Below are 22,946 nucleotides of genomic sequence, written 5' to 3' on the forward strand. Positions count from 1 at the left end.
GCTTTGGCCTGGAATGCAGTGGGTGACCTTGGCATCTCTGATGTCTAACTAAGCTCTAAGCTCTTTAAAATGCCTGCTTCAGCCACCTTTATGGCTGCTGGAACACATTATTCTCATCTGTTCATTTTGCTGGAAGAAATCTTGATGTGCTTGGAGTGGGTATCACCCTAATTCACAATAACTCTATATGGTCCACAGAACTGTGGAAATGCAAGCTATTACTTAAAGCAGTTTAGTTTAGTATACTAGCTAGATTAGTTATCAGAAGATGTGAGTTTCTCCAAGTCTAACTCTGCCAATTACCAGTTGGATGTGAATTCTGGCAAATCACTTACCACTAACAGACCCAAGATTCCTCACCTATAAGATATGGATAAGATTACATATACACAATCTACCTTCCGAAATTGTTATGAGGATCAAATGAAATGATGATTATGAAATGCTCTGTATATTGTGAAAAATTATCTAAATATTGGATTTTATAACTCTCAATATTATAAAACAGAAAACCGTCTGAGAAGCTAAAGTGACTTAACTCAAAATGAAAAGCCTATTAAGTGACAAAGACTTTATTAAACCTAGGATTTCTAACTAAATCCAGTAACCTTCCCATGATATCATCATTCCCATTTTAAGGTAGAAGATGCTAGTGAAGCAGAAGATAATGGTAGGAATTAAATATTAGAAAAAATCAGAAGTGGTATCCATGATATATATAGGTGGACCAGATATCAAAAGAAAGGATCAGAAGACAGAGGCAATAAATTACCTGTCAAATGTGATAAAGATGAGAGAGTAACATGGAAATGACAGATGGTGCCATTAATTTTCATGATACAACCAAGGAAGTTGCGAGAAGGAATTAAAATCTTAAAAAAAAAAAAAAAAACCCACCACCACCAAAGTTCACTGTTTTGTATTTCCTTTGGATTTCCATCCTCCCCCTAATTAAATGTAGAAAATAAAAAGCTCATTAAAATTTTAATGAAATTATTGATTTTTAATGAATCTGTCACTTTATAATTCTGGTTCCACTGATAGCAAAATAAAGAATCCTGTTAACAATAGCAATGGTAAATAATAAATTCTTTGCATTACAAAGAATTTTCTTAAAAACTAGACAAAAATTTTAACTGCATGATGTAAAGGAAAGTATGTCATACTATAAGTCAAGAGACGTAATTCTAGTCCCAACTTTTAACTTTAATTCTAATTAGTTATGTGGTCATATAGAAGTCATAATCATAGGGGATCCCAACTATATCAACTGTGAAATGAAAAAGTTCCATGTCTAAAAACTGTTATTCAACAAAACAACCACACACTTACTTTTTTGACAGACACTGTAGCCTTCATTGTCTTCATTTTATTGCTTTTAACAGTCTGATAAGTATCCATAACTATATGTAGTTTGCAATCAATCAATGAAGAATTACTCCAAAAAGACCTAAAAAAAAAAAAAAAGTATATTAAAAGAGCGCATCAATTCCTGACATAAGTAAATCAAATAATCATTTTATATTAATATCACTAACTAAAAATTAGTGACCTATAATTTTTAAACTAATTCAGCATGGTATTTTGGAAGATTGTTTTTCTTTAACTGTTATTGAGTTGTATCCAACTCTCCACGTCCCCTTTTGGAAGTTGGTTTGCAGATGCTGTAACAGTTTGCTATTTCCTTCTCTGGGTTCATTTTAAAGATGAAGAATTGAGGCAAACAGGATTAACTGACTTGCCCAGGATCATAGAACTATTAAGTATCTGAGTTTGGATTTGAACTCAGGTTTCCTGACTCAGCCTGGTGCACTATTCACTATGCCACCTAAGCTGCCCTAATTTAGAAGGTACTTATTGGCTTAAGAGGAGGCATGGCCTAAAGGAAAGAGTGATGAACCCCAAGTTAGCAGAAAACTGGTTCACAGTCTACCTCTGAACTTATTAGGTGTGTGGCTGTGAGCAAATCATTTAGCATTTCTGTGAATAATGACATCTATATTTCTCTTCTGATACTGCTATTGTGTGACTTCTATCTTAATGAAATACTGGTAAAATGCTTTGCAAACTGCTTGTAATAAAGTACTAGTTATATGTAAAGAATTTCAGTTTCTGAATTACTTAACATCTCTTTTGGCTCATACTGTCCTTCAGGTTGCACAATTTCAATAAGAAGTATTTGAAAAAGAAAAAAATCTTTTAAATCTTAAAAGCAACTTGTTATTTACTGTGACCTGAAATTTAAAGGGCATGTTATAAAAAATTTAGAGGTAAAACATCAGGTACTTTTTCATAGCTGTGGTTAAGGAAAGAAGAATTCTTAACCAAACAAAGGATAAAGATCACAAAAGATTAAAACATAACAAATTACATAAATTACATAAAATTAAAAATCTGTTACACTAACAAAATCAACATAGTTGAGATATTAAAGCAAGTTGACAATTATGGGGAAATGATCTTTGAATTGTATCTATCTCTAATACAGCAAATTCTCCCAATTCAGATTGGCTTTTCTTTTCAATTTTACAGTCTTAAGAGAATTGCCTGGAGGACTAAAGGTTAAAAGACATGCCAAAGGTCACATAGCTAGTATATGTCAGTGGCAGGACTTGACTCTAGGTCTTCCTGGTTCAAGGAAATCTCCCTATGAGTTACATACTGTGCTATTTTTCTGTTTTGATACTTAGATGATAGAAACCAGAAGAATTATTTAAGACTAAAAGTCATTTGCTACAAATGGAGTAAAAATACTTACTATAAACCATAAAAGGCTTCTGGTTATAAATAATTATTGAAAAAAAAATTTGCAAACAGGACAGCTCAGTGGCTCAGTGGCACAGTGGATAGAAAGCCAGGCTTAGAGTCAGGAAGACCTGAATTTAAATAGACCTCACAAATTTATTAGCTATATGATCCTGGGCAAGTCACTTAACACTTGTAGCCTCAGTTTCTCATTTGTAAAATGAGTTAGAAAGAAATGGCACACCATTCTACTATCTTTGCCAACAAAATCCCAAACGGTGTCACCAAGAGTCAGACACAACTCTAACTAAACAAAAATAAAATTATATAAAACAATATTCCAAATAACTAATAAAATAAATGCAAACTAAAACAATCCTGAAATTTCAAATCATATACAACAATATGGCAAAGACTGGAACAGTTGATATTGAAAGAGATATAGAAAGACACACTAATACACTACTGATTGAGCTATGAATCAGTCCAGCTTTTCTAGAAACCTATTTGGCATTATGTTAACAAAGTATCTAAAAATGTCCATAGATTCCAGTCGTTATTAGGTATTATACCTTAATGAGTTCAAAATCAGAAAATAAATATCAAAATATTTATAGCAGTATTTTGTGTGATATGAAAAAAACTAAAAATAAAGCAGATGACCAATAATTTGGAAATTGATCAACAAATTATTTAACATGAATATAATGGAATAACATTGTAATATAACAAATGATCAATATGAATAATTCCAAAAAGCATGAGAAGATTCTTGAATTAATGAGGAGTAAACTTAACTAGGAAACATATACAAAATGACAATATAAACAGAATGAATAAAAAGAGCCAAAACTGAGTGCTGTGTAATTATAACTACCTAACATCCCAAAAAGCATTAAAAAAAAAAAAAAAAAACCTTCCACCCCTCCTTTTCCCTTCACTGTAAAGGACAAGAACTATTGGATTTATAATATTACATATCCTAATGACAGATACATTTTACTAAACACTTCTTAACTATCTGAAAATTAAGATTTCATAATTTGTTCATTTCTCAATATATAAACTGAACATGCCTATAAAGAAGAATTATTGAAACTATCTTGCCTGAAACAGTAAAAAGTGTCTTGGAGGAATTTCCAGTCTGTAGTCTCAATCTTCTGATTAGTGACTGTTTCATCCAAATCGCTATTTTAGGAAATAAACAAAAACTATGATTCAATTCACTTTTTTCCTCTTGGTCACCTTTTTTCTATAATGACCTCAACCCTCCAGGCACATACCTTTTTCCATTCATATATGCCCTACTTTCCTACAGTTCTAGAATCAAGAACGATGATCAAAGCAACTTTGCCATTGTTCCTGGAGTGTCTCAATCTATGGCCTCATATATCTAAGTGCTTCTTCTTGGCCACATTCATATGTTTTTCCTCCATTATAATAATGTAAAATGTTTGAGGGAAAACATTTTCTGGTTTTGTATTTTTGTATCCCCAGTTGCTTAATAAAAAAAAGTTTCTCATTCATTCATTCATTCATAAGAATCTTAGAGAATGAGTTTAAAGTGATAAATTTAATTATCAGGACATATATATATGTTATATATATATATGGCAGTAAAAGTATTTCCTTCCAACTTCCCGTAGTGAAAAGTGAATTAAATATGAAGCAGAGGGTTCACTTAAGATAAATCTTAAACCCCTGAGAGGCAGCATACTAAAATGGATAGAGTTGGTCTGCAAATGAAGAAGACTTGGGTTTAAATCCTGATTCTGAAACATCCTGGTTATCCTACCCTAAACAAAGCCTTGAGCAATAATTTAAGCTGCAGAAAAAGTGGAAACCAGCTCATCACCAATTTAGTAATTGTATTATTACTAGCTAATAATTAAGAAAATGATCAACAAGTATTTATATTATTGTATCTTCCATAAGCACTGGAGATACAAAGACAAATAAAACAGATTTTAAGAAGTTGCCATTTTAATGGAGATCATGTACACATTTAAATTTGCACAGAATATACACAAAATACACAAAACAAATACAAAACAGTTTGGGGAAGGTCCACTTGAGGACCAAGAAAAGCTTTTGGAAGAAGGTTGTTCTAAGGCTGCATTATGAAAGAAACTAGAGATTCCAAAGAGAGAAGGTCCATTGTAAAAGCAGAGAAATGGGAGATAGAGCATCATGTGTGGTGAACAAGTAGGTCAGTATAGCTGGAGAAGCAGTACAGTAAAGTGTAAGAAAACTGGAAAGAAGCCAGAAGCCAGAATGTGAAGCAGGACAAAGGAATTTCTACTCTGAACTAAAGGCAACAGAGTCACTGAAGTTTGCTGAGTAAAGAAATGGCATGATCATTGCTACACCTTAGGAAAATCATTTTGGCAGATATATGGAGAAAATTAAAGCAAGGAAAACAAATGGAAGGCTACTGCAATAATCTAGGTGAGGTAGTGAAGGCCTGAACTAAGCACTCTCAAATGGTGAGAAGACTTTTATGAAAAATATTATGAAGATAGAAAAGGCACATTTTGGCAAAATATAAATAAGAAATAGTTCAAAGTGAAGAAGGGATCCTGAAACTCTCTGAAACTCTTCGAAGGAGAAATCTCCTTCAACTCTGCCTCAGTGAGGCCCCCCCCCCCCCCCCAGGAAATCAGATAAAGTGATTTATCTAGGTGGGATTGGTTCAGTTCTAAGCTAAATGAATCCTAACCCTATTGAATTAAAGAGACTCATTCAATTCTATTCAAATTCCAGCCCAAGCTGAAACCAAGCTTATAGATAAAAAGAGCCAACTTGAAACAACTCCTTGCAGAGATCTTGCCATGCCATGCTATGCTATGCCAAGAAAACCTTAGCCCACTGGAATAATATGCTCTTCCAGTGTTATCCTGTCTTTATCCTCACCTATTTCCCTAATGAGACTTATGCCCCTCTGTCAGGGGCATCTCTCTACTAGAAACCTACCTCTCTGTCAGACTTTGCCTTGAAGGAATTCAGCCTTTCTATTCTTGCACAGTAAAGGCTGACTTCCCAATGCCAATAATAAACCTCTTTTACCAGTCTAGTCTTTTCAGGGTTGTAAATTCCTTTACCGAAAATCTCAGCGCCACCAGAAAGGGGTTCCCCAAAACTCCCTACCCTTGTGCCAAATCCCAAGGGGGTGAAGGGGAGCCAAACTTTCCCATTTGGGTTCCTTGAACTCTGAACCTGCCACTAGACCTTATCATTTAACTCCCTGACCACCAGGAACCCTAATCTCGTTTTGGTTCCATAAATCTAGACCTCATCATATTGGTTCCCTAACAGAAAGGAACCCTAAAACCTAAACCTCATCAAGAGTGAAACAAAGGTTGTAAACTTTGATATGCATGTATATCATATTTTGAGTAGCCTCAAATATAAAAGAGAAAGAAGGAAGAAGAGTTGGGGTTTGAAGATTGAATTCTATTTTAAACAAAATGAATTTAAAATACCAATAAGACAACCTGTTAAAAATGTCCAATAAGCTATTAGTGATATGGGATTAGAGCTGAGGAGAGATATGCAGGTACACAAATTGTGGAGTTAATTACATAGAAATCTTAAATTCATTGGAACTGATGGGTTTCAAGAAAGTGACCAAATGTAACTATAAACTCTTAATGCTTTTAAATAAATTTATATTTCATTAATCACAACAGATTCTACATACTTTTGAAAGAGAACAATATCTACACTGAGATATATGTTATCTATTAAGTCTACAGATGTTTATTATACTGGGTCACTTAATGAGTACATAGAGACAGGGAAACACTACATTATATCATTAAAACCTGTTTCATGTTAAAAACTGCAAGAGAACTTGAAGAGGAATATTAAATACATATATATATGTGTGTATATATATGTGTTATACATATATATATATATATAGATGTGTGTGTGTGTGTGTGTGTGTGTGCGCGCAACATATTAAATTGAGCTAAGTGTTCTATTAAGTTTCTGTGAAGACTGCCTCACATCAAATGCTTATGTTAGGATTTGTGTAAAAGATCAGAATTTGTATATATAAATCAACTGTAATTTTTCTATGTTCATATTTTTTCATTAGGAAGGAGACAAAGATGTGATGCTGCTCTAGAAGAAGAAAAGGTCAAGAATTTCAAGAGCATTAATTAGAAAAAATGCAAAGAAAGATAGCCTGACTATACCAAACCTAAAACTAAATCATCAAGTGGTGATCATCAAAAACATTAATACTGGCTAAGAAACAAAGTAGAGTTTCAGTGGAATAGATTAGGTTCACGAGACACAATTAGTCACTAACTATAGTAATCTAGTGTTTGATAAACTTAAAAAATTCCAGCTTCCAACATAAAAACTCACTATTTGACAAAAATTGCTGGGAAAATATTAAAAAAAAAATTGGCAGAGAAAATAGGCATTGACCAACATCTAATACTCTATACCAATATAGGGTAAAATGGTTTCATGGATTTAGACATAAATGATAATACTACAAGTGAATTAAGGAGCACAAGGGTTAGTTTACCTCTCAGATCTGAGAAGGAAGGAATTTATGGCCAAAGAAGAACTAGAGAACATTATGAAATATAAAATAGATCATTTTGATTATATTAAATTTAAAAGGTTTTGTACAAATAAAACCAATTAAACCAAGATGAGAAGGGAGGCAGAAAGGTAGGGAAAATTTTTTATATCCAATGTTTCTTATAAAAGTCTCATTTCTAAAATATATAGAGAAGTGACTCAAATTTTAAGAATATAAGCCATTCCCCAATTGATAAATGGTCAAAGAATTTGAACAATTTTTCAGATGAAAAATTTAAAGCCATTTCTTATTATAGGAAAAAAGCCTCTGAATCATCATTGACTAGAGAAATCAAATCAATAATGGGCAGAATAGAAAAACTATAATTTGCAGTGACAAGTATCACCAAGAAACAAGAATGAACAACAAAAGTGAAGAACAATCTAGAAGAAATAAAGCAAAAAAACAGTAACATTTAAAAAAAATATGTTCACTCTGCAAATAAAACAAATTAATGCCAAAGATAGGATGCATAGAGACAGCCTAAGCATTATAGATCTCCTAGAAGAATACAAAAGGCAAAAAAAAAAAAAAAAAAAAAAAAAACCCTAAATAAAATAAGAGAACTGTCCAGAACTTCTGAACACAGAACATGAAATTCCAATTGAAAGAATTCACAGATCACCTCCAGAAAATAAATAAATAAAGACTTCAAGACACATACTGGTTAAATTTAACAATTCAATTCAGAAACAACAAATTCTACAAGCAAGCAGGAAAAAAAACCTTCAAGGAAACTTTCCAAGGAAAAACCTACCAAGGAAAGAATATTTAAATAATGCAAGACTATTCTGTATCTATTATAAAATATAGAAGGAAACTGAAAGATCAATGGAGCTTAGGATACCTGCAAATGTGACCTTAATCATACATAATCATTCATGAACTCACAATGAATAACAAAGAACTAAACATTCCAAACAATAGAAATGTAGGAGGAATGAATAAATGCAACAAACAAGAAAAACAAAAAACAAAACAAAAAAACTTGTAACCTCTGAAAAATCTATGAAACTGACATCAAGGAACTATGCTCATTAAGTTATCAGACTATGCATACCCTATGATCCAGCAGTGTTGCTATTGGGCTTACATCCCAAAGAGATCTTAAAGAAGGAAAGGGTTGTTTGTGGCAAGTCTCTTTTTTGTGGCCAGAAATTGGAAACTGAGTGGATGCCCATCAATTGGAGAACGGCTAAATAAATTGTGGTATGCGAATATTATGGAATATTATTGTTCTGTAAGAAATGACCAGTAGGATGATTTCAGAAAGACCTGGAGAGACTTACATAAACTGATGCTGAGTGAAATGAGCAGGACCAGGAGATCATTATATACTTCAACAACAATACTATATGATGATCAATTCTGATGGATGTGGCTTTTTCCAACAATGAAATGAATCAAATCAGTTCCAACAGAGCAGTGATGAATTGAACCAGCCATACACAGCAAGAGAACTCTGGGAAATGAGTATGAACCACTACATAGAATTCCCAATCCTTCTATTTTTGTCCGCCTGTATCTTTTATTTCCTTCACAGGTTAATTGTACACTATTTCAAAGTCCAATTCTTTTTGTACAGCAAAATAACTATATGGACATTGTATTTAACTTATACTTTAACATATTTAACATGTATTGGTCAACCTGCTATCTGGGGGAGGCAGTGGAGGGAAGGAGGGGAAAAAATGAAACAAAAGGTTTTGCAATTGTCAATAATGAAAAATTACCCATGCATATATTTTGCAAATAAAAAGCAAATATATATACCAATAATGAAAAATAAATAAATAGGTATAACCCCACCACCACCACCACATTGACATCAAGAACCTCAATTCTAATTTCAAAGTTACCATTTCTATTGCATCATGAACTGAACCATTCCTGATGCCTTAATTGCATAAGGATCCCCTCATCTAGGGGCTTTCTCTGGTTATAATCATTCATGAACTCACAATGAATAACAAAGAACTGAACATAATCACAGGAGGAATTAGCTCTATTTCTTCATATCTTTATTTTCACTAACTTCTGAAAATGACCATTTCCTTCAATTATTTACCAATTCCATTCTAAGGAATCCAAAGATTTCCCCAGACTGCCAAAGGGTCCAGACACAAAAAGGATTAAGAACCCCTAAATTAGATGAATAAGATTGGAGATCAGTTTCTGAAACTATTTTAGCTGCATGACCAAATGGTAAGTTAAAACACTTGAAGCCTCAATTTCCACAATGTTAGAATGGGAATCATATTTGCACTATTTTTCCCTCAGGACTGTAGATAAGCATGGATGATTTTATAAACCTTAATTTCATTATTTCAATGACTGATTTTGTCAGTCATAGTACAATTCCTCTCACCCTCTAAACATAAAGACAAGAAGCTGTAGTCTGTAGCATTAGCATTGCATTTAATACCTGAATAAAAAGACTATACCACAGTCTACTAGTTTCTTTAAGCACCTCTAACTCCAGAGATTCCAGTTCTCTTTCATCATGTTCTATAATTAGTAAAGGCCTTTCACTGATGATATTCACCAAGTAGAGGCTGCCTGGAAAGAATATAGTGGTCATAACAGCCACTAGGAACAATGAAGATAATGGCAACAAAAGTTCTTCAGCTAAAGGAAGAAAGGAACAAAAGTTCATTCAAAATGTTGAAGTCCTTTTCACTATGTATCAGTTAGAAAAATTAAGACTATTTTTTAATCTGCAAAAAGAATAAAAACTTCTCACACAAAGTTGTTAAAAATATACAAATGACTACAAAGCACTTCAAAAATATGGATCAAGAGGCAGCTACGTGGCACAGTGGATAGAACATCAGTCCTGAAGTCAGGAGGACCTAAGTTCAAATCTGGCCTCAGACACTTAATATTTCCTAGCTGTATGACCCTGGGCAAGTCACTTAACCAATTGCTTCAGGAAAAAAAAAAAAAGGTAAAAAGGTGAAATTCTTCCCTCCTTTAAAACACACAAACACAAATACACCTAAAGGCATAACCAACTATATCACATATCCCAAAAATAACATATTTTTTCTAAATGAACTGGGAGAATTTTAATTTTATTAAGACTGTGTACAAGTTCTATAGCAAAATCATCAAATGCAAAAAAACAAAAACAAAAAACTGATTAGGCTTAACAGGAACAACTTTTAGAGAAGGGAGGATAAGGATATTCTATTTGCCTCTTTAATTTCTTTCTTATTTGTTTTGTGATTTGATTTATCTAAATCAGAGAGTGCAAGATTGAGATCTCCCACTATTACTTCATACTTTGAATGGAAACGTTCATTCAAAAGAGGAATGGAACCTCCTAATCCTAACCCTGATCTCACTGATGAAGGGAACTTCCAGACCCAATGTAACAACTCCCTCTGTCAAAACAGTACAACAATTAATTTCTAATACACAATCTTAGTGAGCGTGGTCATTGAGTGGTGAAGGGATTTGTTTGTGGTCATACAGAGAATATAGGCAAAAGGTAGGAAAAAGTCAATTTTCTTAACTCTATGACTGACTCTCTACCTTCCTGTGTATACTACTACTCCACTAGCAATATAAGACATTATAGATAAGACAGAAGTGAATCTATATTGTTGGTAGAACTGTAAATTGGCTTATTCTTTTTTTTTATGTTTTTATTTTATTTATTTATTTTAAATATGTTAAAGTATAATTTAAATACAATATAAGTATATGTGTCTAACCAGTTATTTTGCTGTACAAAAAAGAATCGGACTTTGAAATAGTATACAATTAGCCTGTGAAGGAAATCAAAAATGCAGGTGGACAAAAATAGAGGGATTGGGAATTCTATGTAATGGTTCATAGTCACCTCCCAAGTTCTTTCATTGGGTGTAGCTGGTTCAATTCATTACTATTCTATTGGAACTGATTTGGTTCATCTCATTGTTGGAGAGGGCCATGTCCATCAGAATTGATCGTCATATAGTATTGTTGTTGAAGTATATAATGATCTTCTGGACCTGCTCATTTCACTCAGCATCAGTTCATCTAAGTCTCTCCAGGCCTTTCTGAAATCATCCTGCTGGTCATTGCTTACAGAACAATAATATTCCATAATATTCATATATGACAATTTATTCAGCCATTCTTCAATTGATGGGCATCCACTCTGTTTCCAGTTTCTGGCCACTATAAAGAGGGCTGAAATTAGCTTATTCTTTAGAGTAATCCAGAATTCATTCATTCAACAAATATTTTTGTTCAACATTTACTATATACAAGGCACTGTAATTTTTTTTAAGTTCTCATCTTTGCACAAGGAAAAAACTCAAAAGAAAAAAAATTAACTTGTACAAAGACATTCACAGTAGTAATATTTATAATAGCAAAAAGCCTGGAAGATAAAATATCTCACAATGGCAAAATAATAAAGCAAACAGTATAATAATGTAATAAAATACTATAAATCCATTAAAAATTAACAAATATGCTCAACTATATCTATATATGAAAAGATGTTCTTTAAAATAACATTAAGTGAAAAAAATAACATGATTGAAACTATGACTAAGCATATCCTATAGACACACATATGCACACACATAATATACATGTGGATATAATATGTACATGAGCAAGGATCAGAAGAGAATAAAGAGTGGTATAAATAAACAGAATGAAGTTACCATTAAAGAACACTGGGAAACGAGTAGTTCATGATAAAAATAAGTAATAAAAAATGCATAGTAAAAATAGTTATATACATATTTTGAGAAAACATAAATAAATATAATATCAGTCTATATTTATATAGTATTTATGGTTATAGAATACTCAAAATCAGGACAATCTTTTGAGGTAAGCTGGTAAAATATGTTTATTCCCATATTACAAATTAAGATATAGCATGATATAGTGAACAGTATACTAAAATATAGTCCAAAAACTTGAGCTCAACAAAACCAGTTGACATTTATAAAACATGATAGAGATACACAGTGTTTCTGTGAGAAAAGCATTTTATAAAATGTAAAAAAAAAAAAAAAAAAAAAAAGTTAAATAAATGTATGCTGCTATTAATTGAAGATCAGAGTAATTAAGTGACTTACCCCAAGGTGACACAGCTAATAAGTGGCACAGCTGGGACTCAAAGCCAGTTCTGATTTCAAGTCCAATGCTCTTTTTTTCTACAACATACTGCAAGGAAAAAGTAGATAAGTTAGGAGAAAACTGAATTAATGACAAATAATTTATCCTATATCCACATGAGGACATAAAGGCTATTCCTAGAAAACCCTAGAAATTATATCCTTAGTGCATTAGGATAGAGAAAAAAAGTTGCAAATAATTATAGTATTTCCTACTAAAACATAAACAGAAATATAGACATATTTGATAATAATGAAGTCTTTCCAAAATGAAAAGCACGAAGATTTCAGGCAGTATAATGAACAACTGTTTCTCAGTTGAATTCTCAGATGCATTCTCAGATGAGTGCCTGGTTCTAATAGCTAAAAACAAAAAAAACCCTGTAGAGGGTCGGAACTCTGAAAAGGTATACTTAAATCTAGGTCAGCAAGGTATTTATAGTTAAGCATGTACATAGTACTTAGTATGGTGATGTAATGGTTGCTGTAATGATGTAATCATACTGAAGTATTTAAGGGCTGGGACAACTGGGAACGCTCTCTCAACTACAGACACAGAGAAGACTTCAGGCTCCAGACTTCAGATTCCAGACTCTATCTTTGACCAGCCACATGCTGATCCTCCAGAGAACTAGCCCGGACATTACGAAACTCCATTAAACAAGAGGAAATAAAAAACACAAAAAATAAAACCTACTGTCTGATGGCCTTACTACTTTTTCCATAGGTGAACTGATCCCATAAACACTACACACAAGTGAGAAGCCTGCTTTTCGAGCTTCAGGCAGCACAGCTAATTTCTGTACCTTCTGAACACAGATTAATGCACTTTCCATCTTTGAGCTTGCCCTGCCTCATGATCAAGAAAATAAGCAAATGGGTAAGATAATTACAAATACAACAATTACAAAAACAAAAGAGCAGACTGAGGGAGAGACTGAGATTAGGGTTCAAAGAGTGACAGAAGAATCATTGAGAAAAGGAAAATAAGATGTGGGAGAAGTGTGTTAATCATTATGAAATAAATTCAGTTAAACTGTAGTTGTCCCAAGCAATCAGGCAGAAGTGTAAAAAGAAAAAAAGTGGAGACAGAGACACATAGGTAGTAAAGGGAAAGTGCAAATGATATGATTTTTTAAATAGAATAAAAGAGCATATTTCCTAGCTATAAAATGTAAACTTAAAAAGCATCACAACATTTTAAAGTTTTTGTATGAATCTAATCCAATAAATACTCATTCATTAATATGTATCCTCGATTTGAGAATCTATTCCCCAGGATTAAGATGATTAGTCTCTCCTGCCCATGATAATAGTTATCTAGAAAATACCTCTGTTACTGTATTCTTGGAAGGGACAATCTCTTGCAGTAAAATAAAATATTAAGAGATTTTTAAAAATGGTTTCACATTCAACATGCAAATCATGAAACTACAAATAGTTATGTCAAGGAAAATTATTCTTAACATGCAACGAAAAGGATTACAACAAATTGCTATTATAATTAACACAAACATTTCTTTTGCTTAGGAAAGAAATCTCCAAAAGTAGAAGTTTCAATAAACATTAAATGACAAATGTACCAAATCCCACATAGCAGCTAGCTCATTTATCTTACTTCAACAAGTATAAATTTAAACATCATACTACCTTGGATTATGAGGTACCTGCTATGACCTAAAGCAATAGCCAATAAATAGGTCACCTAGGACACTACAATTAAGAAACTATGCAGGTCACTTAGGATACATTAAAAAATGAAGTAAACGAAGCTTAGATTCTAAATGGGAAATATAACACATAAACACATACACAATAATATGCAAAGGAAAACCAACACTGTTCAAATATGACAAACTGCAAAGTGCAAAAATCTTTGTATGAAGCAACTCTTTTGATACATTACTGTCAATGCCACTCTGACTCCATTTTTACATCAACAATCATACCACTGTGAAAGATGTGAAAGAACATATCAACTCTTGAGATGTCTGCCATAGAGTTCAAAATCAATTCAAGCAAAACACAGCGATATAATCATAAAATGATTATTGGAAAGCCAAGAAGGTATACAAGACCTAACTCAAGAGCTGTTTCATTTTGGAGAAGTTGTATCTGGATTTGTGCTTTTCAAAGACTCTGACAGTAATGATAAGGTCCTAGAATTTAAATAAAAAGGATTTCAAGCTGATAGACTCCAAAAGATATAAACTTATAAAAGAAAAGAACTCTCACAAATACACACACATACACATACACACATATTATGTGTATGTGCAGATATACATACACACAGACACACAGACACACAGACACACAGACACACACACCCCCGTAGTCTATATCCAAAGATGAAGAACCTATCAAGAATATTTTATAGAGTTTGAAGAGGTTGGGAATATTGAATATAAAACCAAATAAAATAAGGAGACTTCTTGAAAATCACATACGTGTGTATTTGGGTGCGTGCATACAGGAAGAATTTTTTTTAAATTGCTAGGAAGCAGATGATATAATAATATTGGTTTTGTGAAGTGTGAACTCAAACTGGAAAACCCAAAGTGTTATAACAGCAACAATTTTTTAAAAAAGGAATAATCATAACAGCTGTCAGATGAAGTAATACAAAATTGAATTCAGAGCCAAAATTGAAACCAAGAATTCAATAACTATTCTGATCAAGGATATGAAAATTATTATAGAGTTCATGATGGTGGTGATATAGCAATTATGATTATACTGTTTATAATTACAGAGAAGAGACAAAGTAATACCATCTACAGTAGTCAATAATGCATGTACAAAGGTATTCCAAATGATTAAAAAATACTTGAAAAAAACAGCAACCTTTCTTGCAGGATAGCACTAAACAGAAATGAAAATTTAGTTTAGCTTTCTTATTTTTTGTCCTTTGCCAATTTATGATGAATTTTTTGTATTTCACCATCTGTTATGACAAATGTGCTGTTTATATTCATATAACTTTCATTTGTATAATTTAATATGATCATAGATTTAGAAGTAGGTGGGACCACACATGGATATAGCTTGTGTGTGCACAATTAGTATTTCACCATGTCCAGAATATTCAAAAGGCTCAGGGGCTTTTTTCTTAAGACTCCCTTTGATGAACTTATGGAAGCATATGTAAGAATCACCTAAGACAGACACACATGCATAAATTGTGACCTTCCTCATGAAAAGGAATACTTGTGTTAATGAAATAACTGATTTTTGAACTTTTGAGTGAATGTTAAAATTGAGAAACACTGTAGTTTTTCTTGTCTAGAGTAACATTGGATATTGATCTCTATTCTTTGTTCTGCTTTCATCCTATGGCGTGATACCTTTTCAAATGAAACCTGAGTTTGTAGTTAGAGAAGGCAGGTTGGCAGTTTATCTTCTTTCAAAGTCATTCAACTCCCCTGGCATAGGAGTGGTAGTAACAGATTGTACAAGCCAAGTAATATTGAAGTTTTAGTTTTATTTGATGGCTAGAGTTAAGGCAAAAAGGCCAAAGATCTCAAAGTAATCTTTGTGGGGAAAGGTTAGATTTGTAGCCATTTATAGGCAATAAGTGATGCTTTTAGATGTTATTTCTGACATGCCAAATACTCACTTTGATATTCATGAAAGCTGAAATTGAATACTACCTTTTTATCTTTTCTGCAGATTCAATTTAGCTTCATGCCAGTGTTTAAATTTAAAGATTGGTTTCAAAGGGTACCTTTAGGCAGCAATAGAAACAAAAATACACAATTTGGATCATTTGAACAAAATGACTTTAATTGAACATATATTATGCTCCTCAGATGTGTGTAAGAAGCACAAAGATATTTAAGGCTGTTTTCCAACTGTTTTTGAGAAGAGTTGAACTGCTTTGTAGTTCCATCACAACAATACATTGGCATTTCTATTTCTGACTTCCAAGTTCTGACTTCCTTATTTGATTGGGTGCTGTTTGTTATTCTAGAAAAGACTATATTAAGTATTATTTAATTTGTAAGTGTGTTCTTATAGAATTTTTTGATTTCTTTTTGTTTTCATGTGGAAGAAGGGTATATAGTTTAGTTAAGATTCTAAATTATAGTTTTTATTTAAAGTTTACTTCATACTTATACCACTTTCTATCAAAGTTCTATTCTTTTTCTCTTTCCTAGCATAAAGGCATCATGGAGTTTCTTAAAGACTGAGCTAATAAGATCAGGGGTGATACAGTATAAGAAGCACCAGATTTGGAGACAGGACCTGGCTATATTGGAAAAGTCTGACGTCAAGACAGCAAGGCAGTATTTTGCATGATACATAGCAGGCGTCTGTTGATATTCATCATCTATTGATGAAATTAAAACCATTTCTAGTCATATGAGAAGGTGCTCTAAATCATTATTGATCAGAGAAATGAAAATTAAGACAACTCTGAGATACTACTACATACCTCTGAGATTGGCTAAGATGACAGGAAAAGATAATAATGAATGGTGGAGGAAATGTGGGAAAACTGGGACACTGATGCATTGTTGGTAGAACTATGAATGGATCCAACCATTAGAAGGGCAATCTGGAACTATGCTCAAAAAGTTATCAAACTGTGCATACCCTTTGATCCAGCAGTGTTACTACTGGATTTATATACCAAAGAGATATTAAAGAAGGGAAAAGGATCCGTATGTGCAAAAACGTTTGTGGCAACATTTTTGTAGTAGCTAGAAACTGGAAACTAAGTGGATGCCATCTCATTGAATTATTGTTTTATAAGAAACAACCAACAGAATGATTTCATAGAGGCCTGGAGAGAAATACATGAACTGATGTTAAGTGAAATGAGCAGAATCAGGAGATCATTATACATAGCAAGAAGATTATATGATGATCAATTTTAAGGCACATGGTTCTCTTCAACAATGAGATGATTCAGTCCAGTTCTAATGGTCTTGTGATGAAGAGAGGCATCTACACCCAGAGAGAGGATTGTGGGAACTAAGTGTGGACCACAACATAGCATTTTCACTCTTTTTGTTTTCTTTCTCATTTTTCTCCTTTGTGATCTGATTTTTCTTGTGCAGCATGATAATTGTAGAAATATGTATAGAAGAATTGCACATGTTTAACATAGTTAACATTACTTGCTGTCTAGGGGAAGGGATAGAGAGAAGGAGGGGAAAAAATTAGAACCCAAGGTTTTATAAGGGTGATTGCTGAAAATTATCCATCTATATATTTTGAAAATAAAAAAGCTTTAATTTAAATAAAAGATATTCGGGGCAGCGAGGTGTTGCAGTGGATAGAGCACCAGCCCTGAAGTCAGGAGGACCTGAGTTCAAATCTAGTCTTAGACACTTAATCCTTAAGTTGTGTGACCCTGGGCAAGTCACTTAATCTCAATTACCTCAGCACAAAATAAAAGATATTCATCATCTGTTCTCTGGGATCAAGACTAATAGTGATTATAATTAATTAGAGTTGAGTTACATTTTGAGTGTGATTGTTTACATAACTGTGATCATTGTGTCTCTTCTGCTAACTTTCCTTTATATCAGATAAGTTTTGCCCTAGTTCTCTGAATTCTTCATTTCTGTCATTTCTCACAGCTCAAAAGAATTCCTTTATCATGTTCATTATTGTACAACAAATTTTTTTCAGTCATTGTCTAAATAATGGGCCCTCACTATTTCCAGATGATGTAAATATTTTGATGTATGTAGCACATTTTGTCCAGTCTTTGGCTTTCTTGGGGTCAAAATGGGATCACTTTCTCAATGGAATCTCTCACATTTATGTAATAATGTTCTTGTCATTTCATATTTGTTTCCAACAATAAAGCAATATTGATCATAATCTATCACTCATGTTTGTAATAAAGTTTATATCCCAAATCTGTATTCCCCTTAACTGCCATCTCACTGCTTAACAAATAGATCAAGTGATCATTAAACATTCCCTAGAATTCAAGCTCCTTGTAAAGTAGGTCCCTTTTTTCTTCTTTGTATCTTTAGCACTTGGCACAAGTACTAGATATTTTCTTGACTAATTATGGCACAGATTTATGTCTGTATAAAATTATCATAATTATTCACCATCAACTTATTTAAATAGATCAGAATGGTTTTTTTCTTTTCATTTTTTCCATATTATTAACTTTGATCTTTGCTCTAACATGTCAGTCTTTACAGACTACTAACTCAGGAATGACACCCATATTTGTAGTAAGTCATTCTTTGTCACTTAAAATATGATCTATTTCACTTTTTATGTTGATATTTAGTGCTCCACCCTGATAAGCACTTTCTCAATTTTTCTTGATGAAAAGGCAAAAATATTTTCCTGTATATTTATTCTACAAGTCTTTGGCCTCTCACACTAATTACTTCTGACCCATATTTTTAATTATCTAATTCCATTCTTACCTTCAAATGTAAGTCAACTAATGCAGAATGAAGTGAACCCAACTAAGAGGACAATTTCTACAATACCACAACACTGTAAAGGAAAATCATAAAAAACTTAAGAACTATAATCAATACAATAACTAATTATGACTTCAGAAAATTGGCATGCAAAAAAATGATAAATCAGAGCTACAGAATGAGAACTCTATCTTCAAACATAATCAACACGAATTTGTTTATTTTGTATAATTATACTAATTATTACAAAGAAAGATTTCTATGGTGGGGAATAGGAGTAATAATGATGATATTAAAAAAAAAGTTAAGAGTATCAATGAGTCATTTTAAAAATAAAAAGACCAAAATTAAATATAAAAGGGAAACTAAATAAGGCAGCTAGAGAACTGCTATGTTAAAGTATATTTCCAAAAAAACTACATACAATGAAGAATCACATAAATAATCAAAGTATAGAATTCTATCCTTTAAAAAAGGAAATTTTAAGCAGCATCCCAATAATATGATAATAGTGAGAACTGGGCTGGAAGTACTGCTATTCTTAAGGCTTCGGCATCCTAGGTTGTCTCCATCAACCCGAGGGACAATGTTGGTCAAGGTGGTAAGAGTGGTTTGATTTGACTAGCACATGCTACCTACTGTAACTGCCTCATAGTGCCTTATTGCTTTAGATAGGCTGATTTCCTTGTCCTGCAATGGGGGAGAAGAAGAGGAGAAGGAGGGTAAGGAGGAGAGAGTAAGAAATGGCTAGTAACTGGTGAGAATAACTGACCTTTTCCCCCAGGAGGTGCTATCCCAGATGATTATTATAAGAGTTGGGGTGAAAGTAGATCAGTGGTCTGAGAGGTACTTTCCTTTTCAGATCTCTTTTGCTTATCTATCTGTTAGTAGTAGCTGATCAGTAGCTGCGGCTAGTGGTAGTGAAAGTAGAATCCTTCTCTCCAAGGATTTCTCCCCTCAATTATGACTATAGGTGCTGCACTATAAGCTTTGTCTAGTAATTTAAGGAGGACTATTATTCCTAAGACTCTTAGGTTCAGAGTTCTGCACTGTCTCCATCAGTATTTGGGGAGAGATGGTAGCCAAAGGGATGGGGGAGGGGTATGATTTGTCTAGTACATGCTCCCTCCTATTTTTCCCTCATAGTACTTTTCTTGTTTCTTATTTATCTAATCTGTTCGTTTTTAACTCCTTAATATATTTGTTCTATTATCATGCAAGTACTTTCCAAGACTTTGAACTATATTGCAGAAGTTGATATGCAAGTCATTTGCTTGAAACAAAGAATGGATTTAACCAAAGAAAGTGTTATAAGTTAGTGGCACAGTAGATAAGATTGCTAAACGTGGAGTTAGACCTATTTTCAAATTTGACCTCAGATACTAGTTGTGTTACCTGGGCAAGTCAGATAAATTGTCTGCCTCAGTTTCCTCATCTGAGAAAAGGGAATAATATTAGCACCTATCTCCTAGAATTGTTGTGGGAATCAAATAAGATAATGATTGTAATGCATTCAATATTGTGTCTGACACTGGGTTTTTGTTTGCTTCTCTATTTCTTTGTTTTTAAGTGTCCAATGTTTTCTGTTATAACCATAAGAATGCCCACAAAGCCTTGGAATTTTACAAAACTAAAGACATGTATATTAAGTCAACAACAAATGATATGCCATCGGCTATATGTAAAATGATCTAATTAAATATGTATTTTTTATTATTTCAGAAGTTGGCTCAGGAATAAGAATAAAGTCAAAGGCTTCTAGACTATGTTGTGAATACTTTCTTCAATGAGAAGAAACTCATGGCCTTCCATTTGTGCTAGAACTGGATTAAAATGCAATTTGAGAATTTTAAGAAAATTCAAACATAATAAAACATAGATAATGTTGGTTTGTGGTTTTCTAAGTCAGCATACAGCTGTATGATAGGAATCTGTTTCTGAGTTTGACATCACTAACGTAGATCACAAACAAGCCATACCTTTTCAACTTGTTCAATTCCTGTTTATGATAAATCTATAGATTCTTCACAGGATGGAGGATTTCCTTTATGACCCAATGATTCTAAATTTTCATGGATACCAATGGAAAACAACAATGGTCCATCAAGTTAACATTCATTCTCATTACATGTTCAAACTACTTCCTTTTCTAATCAGTCATACATCTCTGAAGATATCTTTTTTGTGCTATCGCCTATTGATCTTTAAATGAGGTTTTTTTTTTCCTATTGAGTGATAACTTTAATTCTTTGGAAACTGAAATATTCCATAATTGCTAGTCCTACAGAATCAGTAGAAGAAAAATAATTTTTAAAAGATGAACTTTCTATCAAAGAGAATTAAAAATGATCTTTTTCATCTATATAAAATCTTTGTAAGAATAATTTACATAAGTATTAATGATATCATCAATGAAAATGTGAAGAGAGAACATGCAGGCTTTCACAAACCAGGCAATGAGGATACTCCGCAGAGTGGTAGGTTTGGAATATGAGGATCTGGGCTCCAGTTCAGGAAAGAAAATAATGCCACCAACTTCACCAAACAACTTCACCAGAAGGCATCAGAAATTCTGAAAGGGAGTAAGAAGGTTGGGGGAGGGGGGCAGGGGAGAGGAGATGGGAAAGGGAAGGAGGGAGGAAGAAAGTTCCAGTATAGATGCAGCTATAAAGTCTGATTCACCTTGGCTAACCATCCCCAGCCACATGCATATCCTACAAATGTTTCCTTCCTGTGTGTCTCTTCTTTCCTACTGGCAATGTAGTTATTTGTGAGAAAGGACACCCATATATTCTGGAAAAGATTTCTTTTCACCAATTTTCCTACACTATTTAATTATATGCTTTTACTTTTGAGGAAAAATATGAAGATGAGTTCAAATCCCAGCTGAGCCACTTACTGCTTAGTCACAAGGCCCTGCCTGGATCCACCAGTTCTTTCATCTTTAAAAGAAGGATATGGAACCAGATAACCTCTTTTTCCCCCCCTGGATTCAAACATTTTTATTATTATTTATTTTCAACATTCTTTTCTTTTTAAACTGACTTGCAAATTTTTTGCCCTTTTCCTACAACCTCTATTATCTACTGAAAAGGCAAACAATATGATATCAATTATATATGGGAAATCATGCAAAACATATTTCCATATTAAGAAATATTCCATATTTCCAAAAAGAGCAAGAAAAATAAGAAAAGTGAAAAAATCAAATTTCAATTTGCACTCAGAATTCATTGGTTCTCTCAAGAGATGGACAGCATTTTTTAATCAGGAGTTCTTTGTAATTTTTTGGATTTTTGCATTAATCAGAGTAACCAAGTCTTTAACAATTAAACATCATTACAATATTGTGTTTCTGTCTGGTTTTTCTCACTTCACTTTGCATCAATTCATATAGGCCTGACATGTTTTTTTTCTGAACCATTCCCCTCATTATTTCTTATATAATAGCAATATTCCATCACAATCATAAGTCACAACTTATTCAACCATACCCCAACTAGTGAGCATCCCCTCCCAATTTCCAATTCTTTGCTACCACAAAAAGAGAGGCTATAAATGCTGCTGTACATATAAGTATATTTCTTTGGGAACTCTTTGGGAAACTGACACGGACATGATATTGATGGATTAAAAGATTTTCTAGCCCCTTGGGCCTAAATTGTTCTCCAGAATGATTGGACCAGTTCAGTTGGACCACCAAAAATTCATTAATGTACCTATTTATGCTTCTTTTTAGTCATGTATTTGAAAGTCAAATCTTCTATTCAACTCCTGTCTTTTTTTTTTAATCAGGAATGATTAAAAGTCTTCTATTACATTAAATATCTGTTTTTCTCCTGAAAGAAATACATTCAATTTTGCTCGGTTGTGATCCTAATTCCTTTGCCTTCCTGATTTTGATATTCCAATTCCTCTGCTCCTAAATTAACATGAAAGTTGTTAAATCTTGTGTATCTATCTCTAGCTCCACAATGTTTGAATGGTTATTTTCTGGCTGCTTTAAGTATTTTCTCTTTGAACCAGAACTATGGAATTTGACTATAATATTTTTGGGAGTTTTCA

General features: G+C 32.9%; 1 protein-coding gene across 2 annotated transcripts in view; it reads right to left on the reverse strand.

The window, feature by feature from the left end:
* AKAP11 (A-kinase anchoring protein 11) overlaps nt 1-22,946 on the reverse strand; it is a 77,102-nt gene that overhangs the window by 44,109 nt on the left and 10,047 nt on the right. For both annotated transcript variants that reach the window (XM_051983868.1, XM_051983867.1), the window contains exons 2-3: nt 12,436-12,523; nt 1,333-1,450 (exon numbers count right to left, since the gene is read on the reverse strand). In XM_051983868.1, the coding sequence (XP_051839828.1) occupies nt 1,333-1,401 (69 nt within the window). In that variant the 5' untranslated portion in view covers nt 1,402-1,450; nt 12,436-12,523. The remainder of the gene's footprint in view (nt 1-1,332; nt 1,451-12,435; nt 12,524-22,946) is intronic.

The sequence above is a fragment of the Antechinus flavipes genome, chromosome 3 (assembly GCF_016432865.1).
Source record: "Antechinus flavipes isolate AdamAnt ecotype Samford, QLD, Australia chromosome 3, AdamAnt_v2, whole genome shotgun sequence".
Classification (NCBI taxonomy): Eukaryota; Metazoa; Chordata; class Mammalia; order Dasyuromorphia; family Dasyuridae; genus Antechinus; species Antechinus flavipes.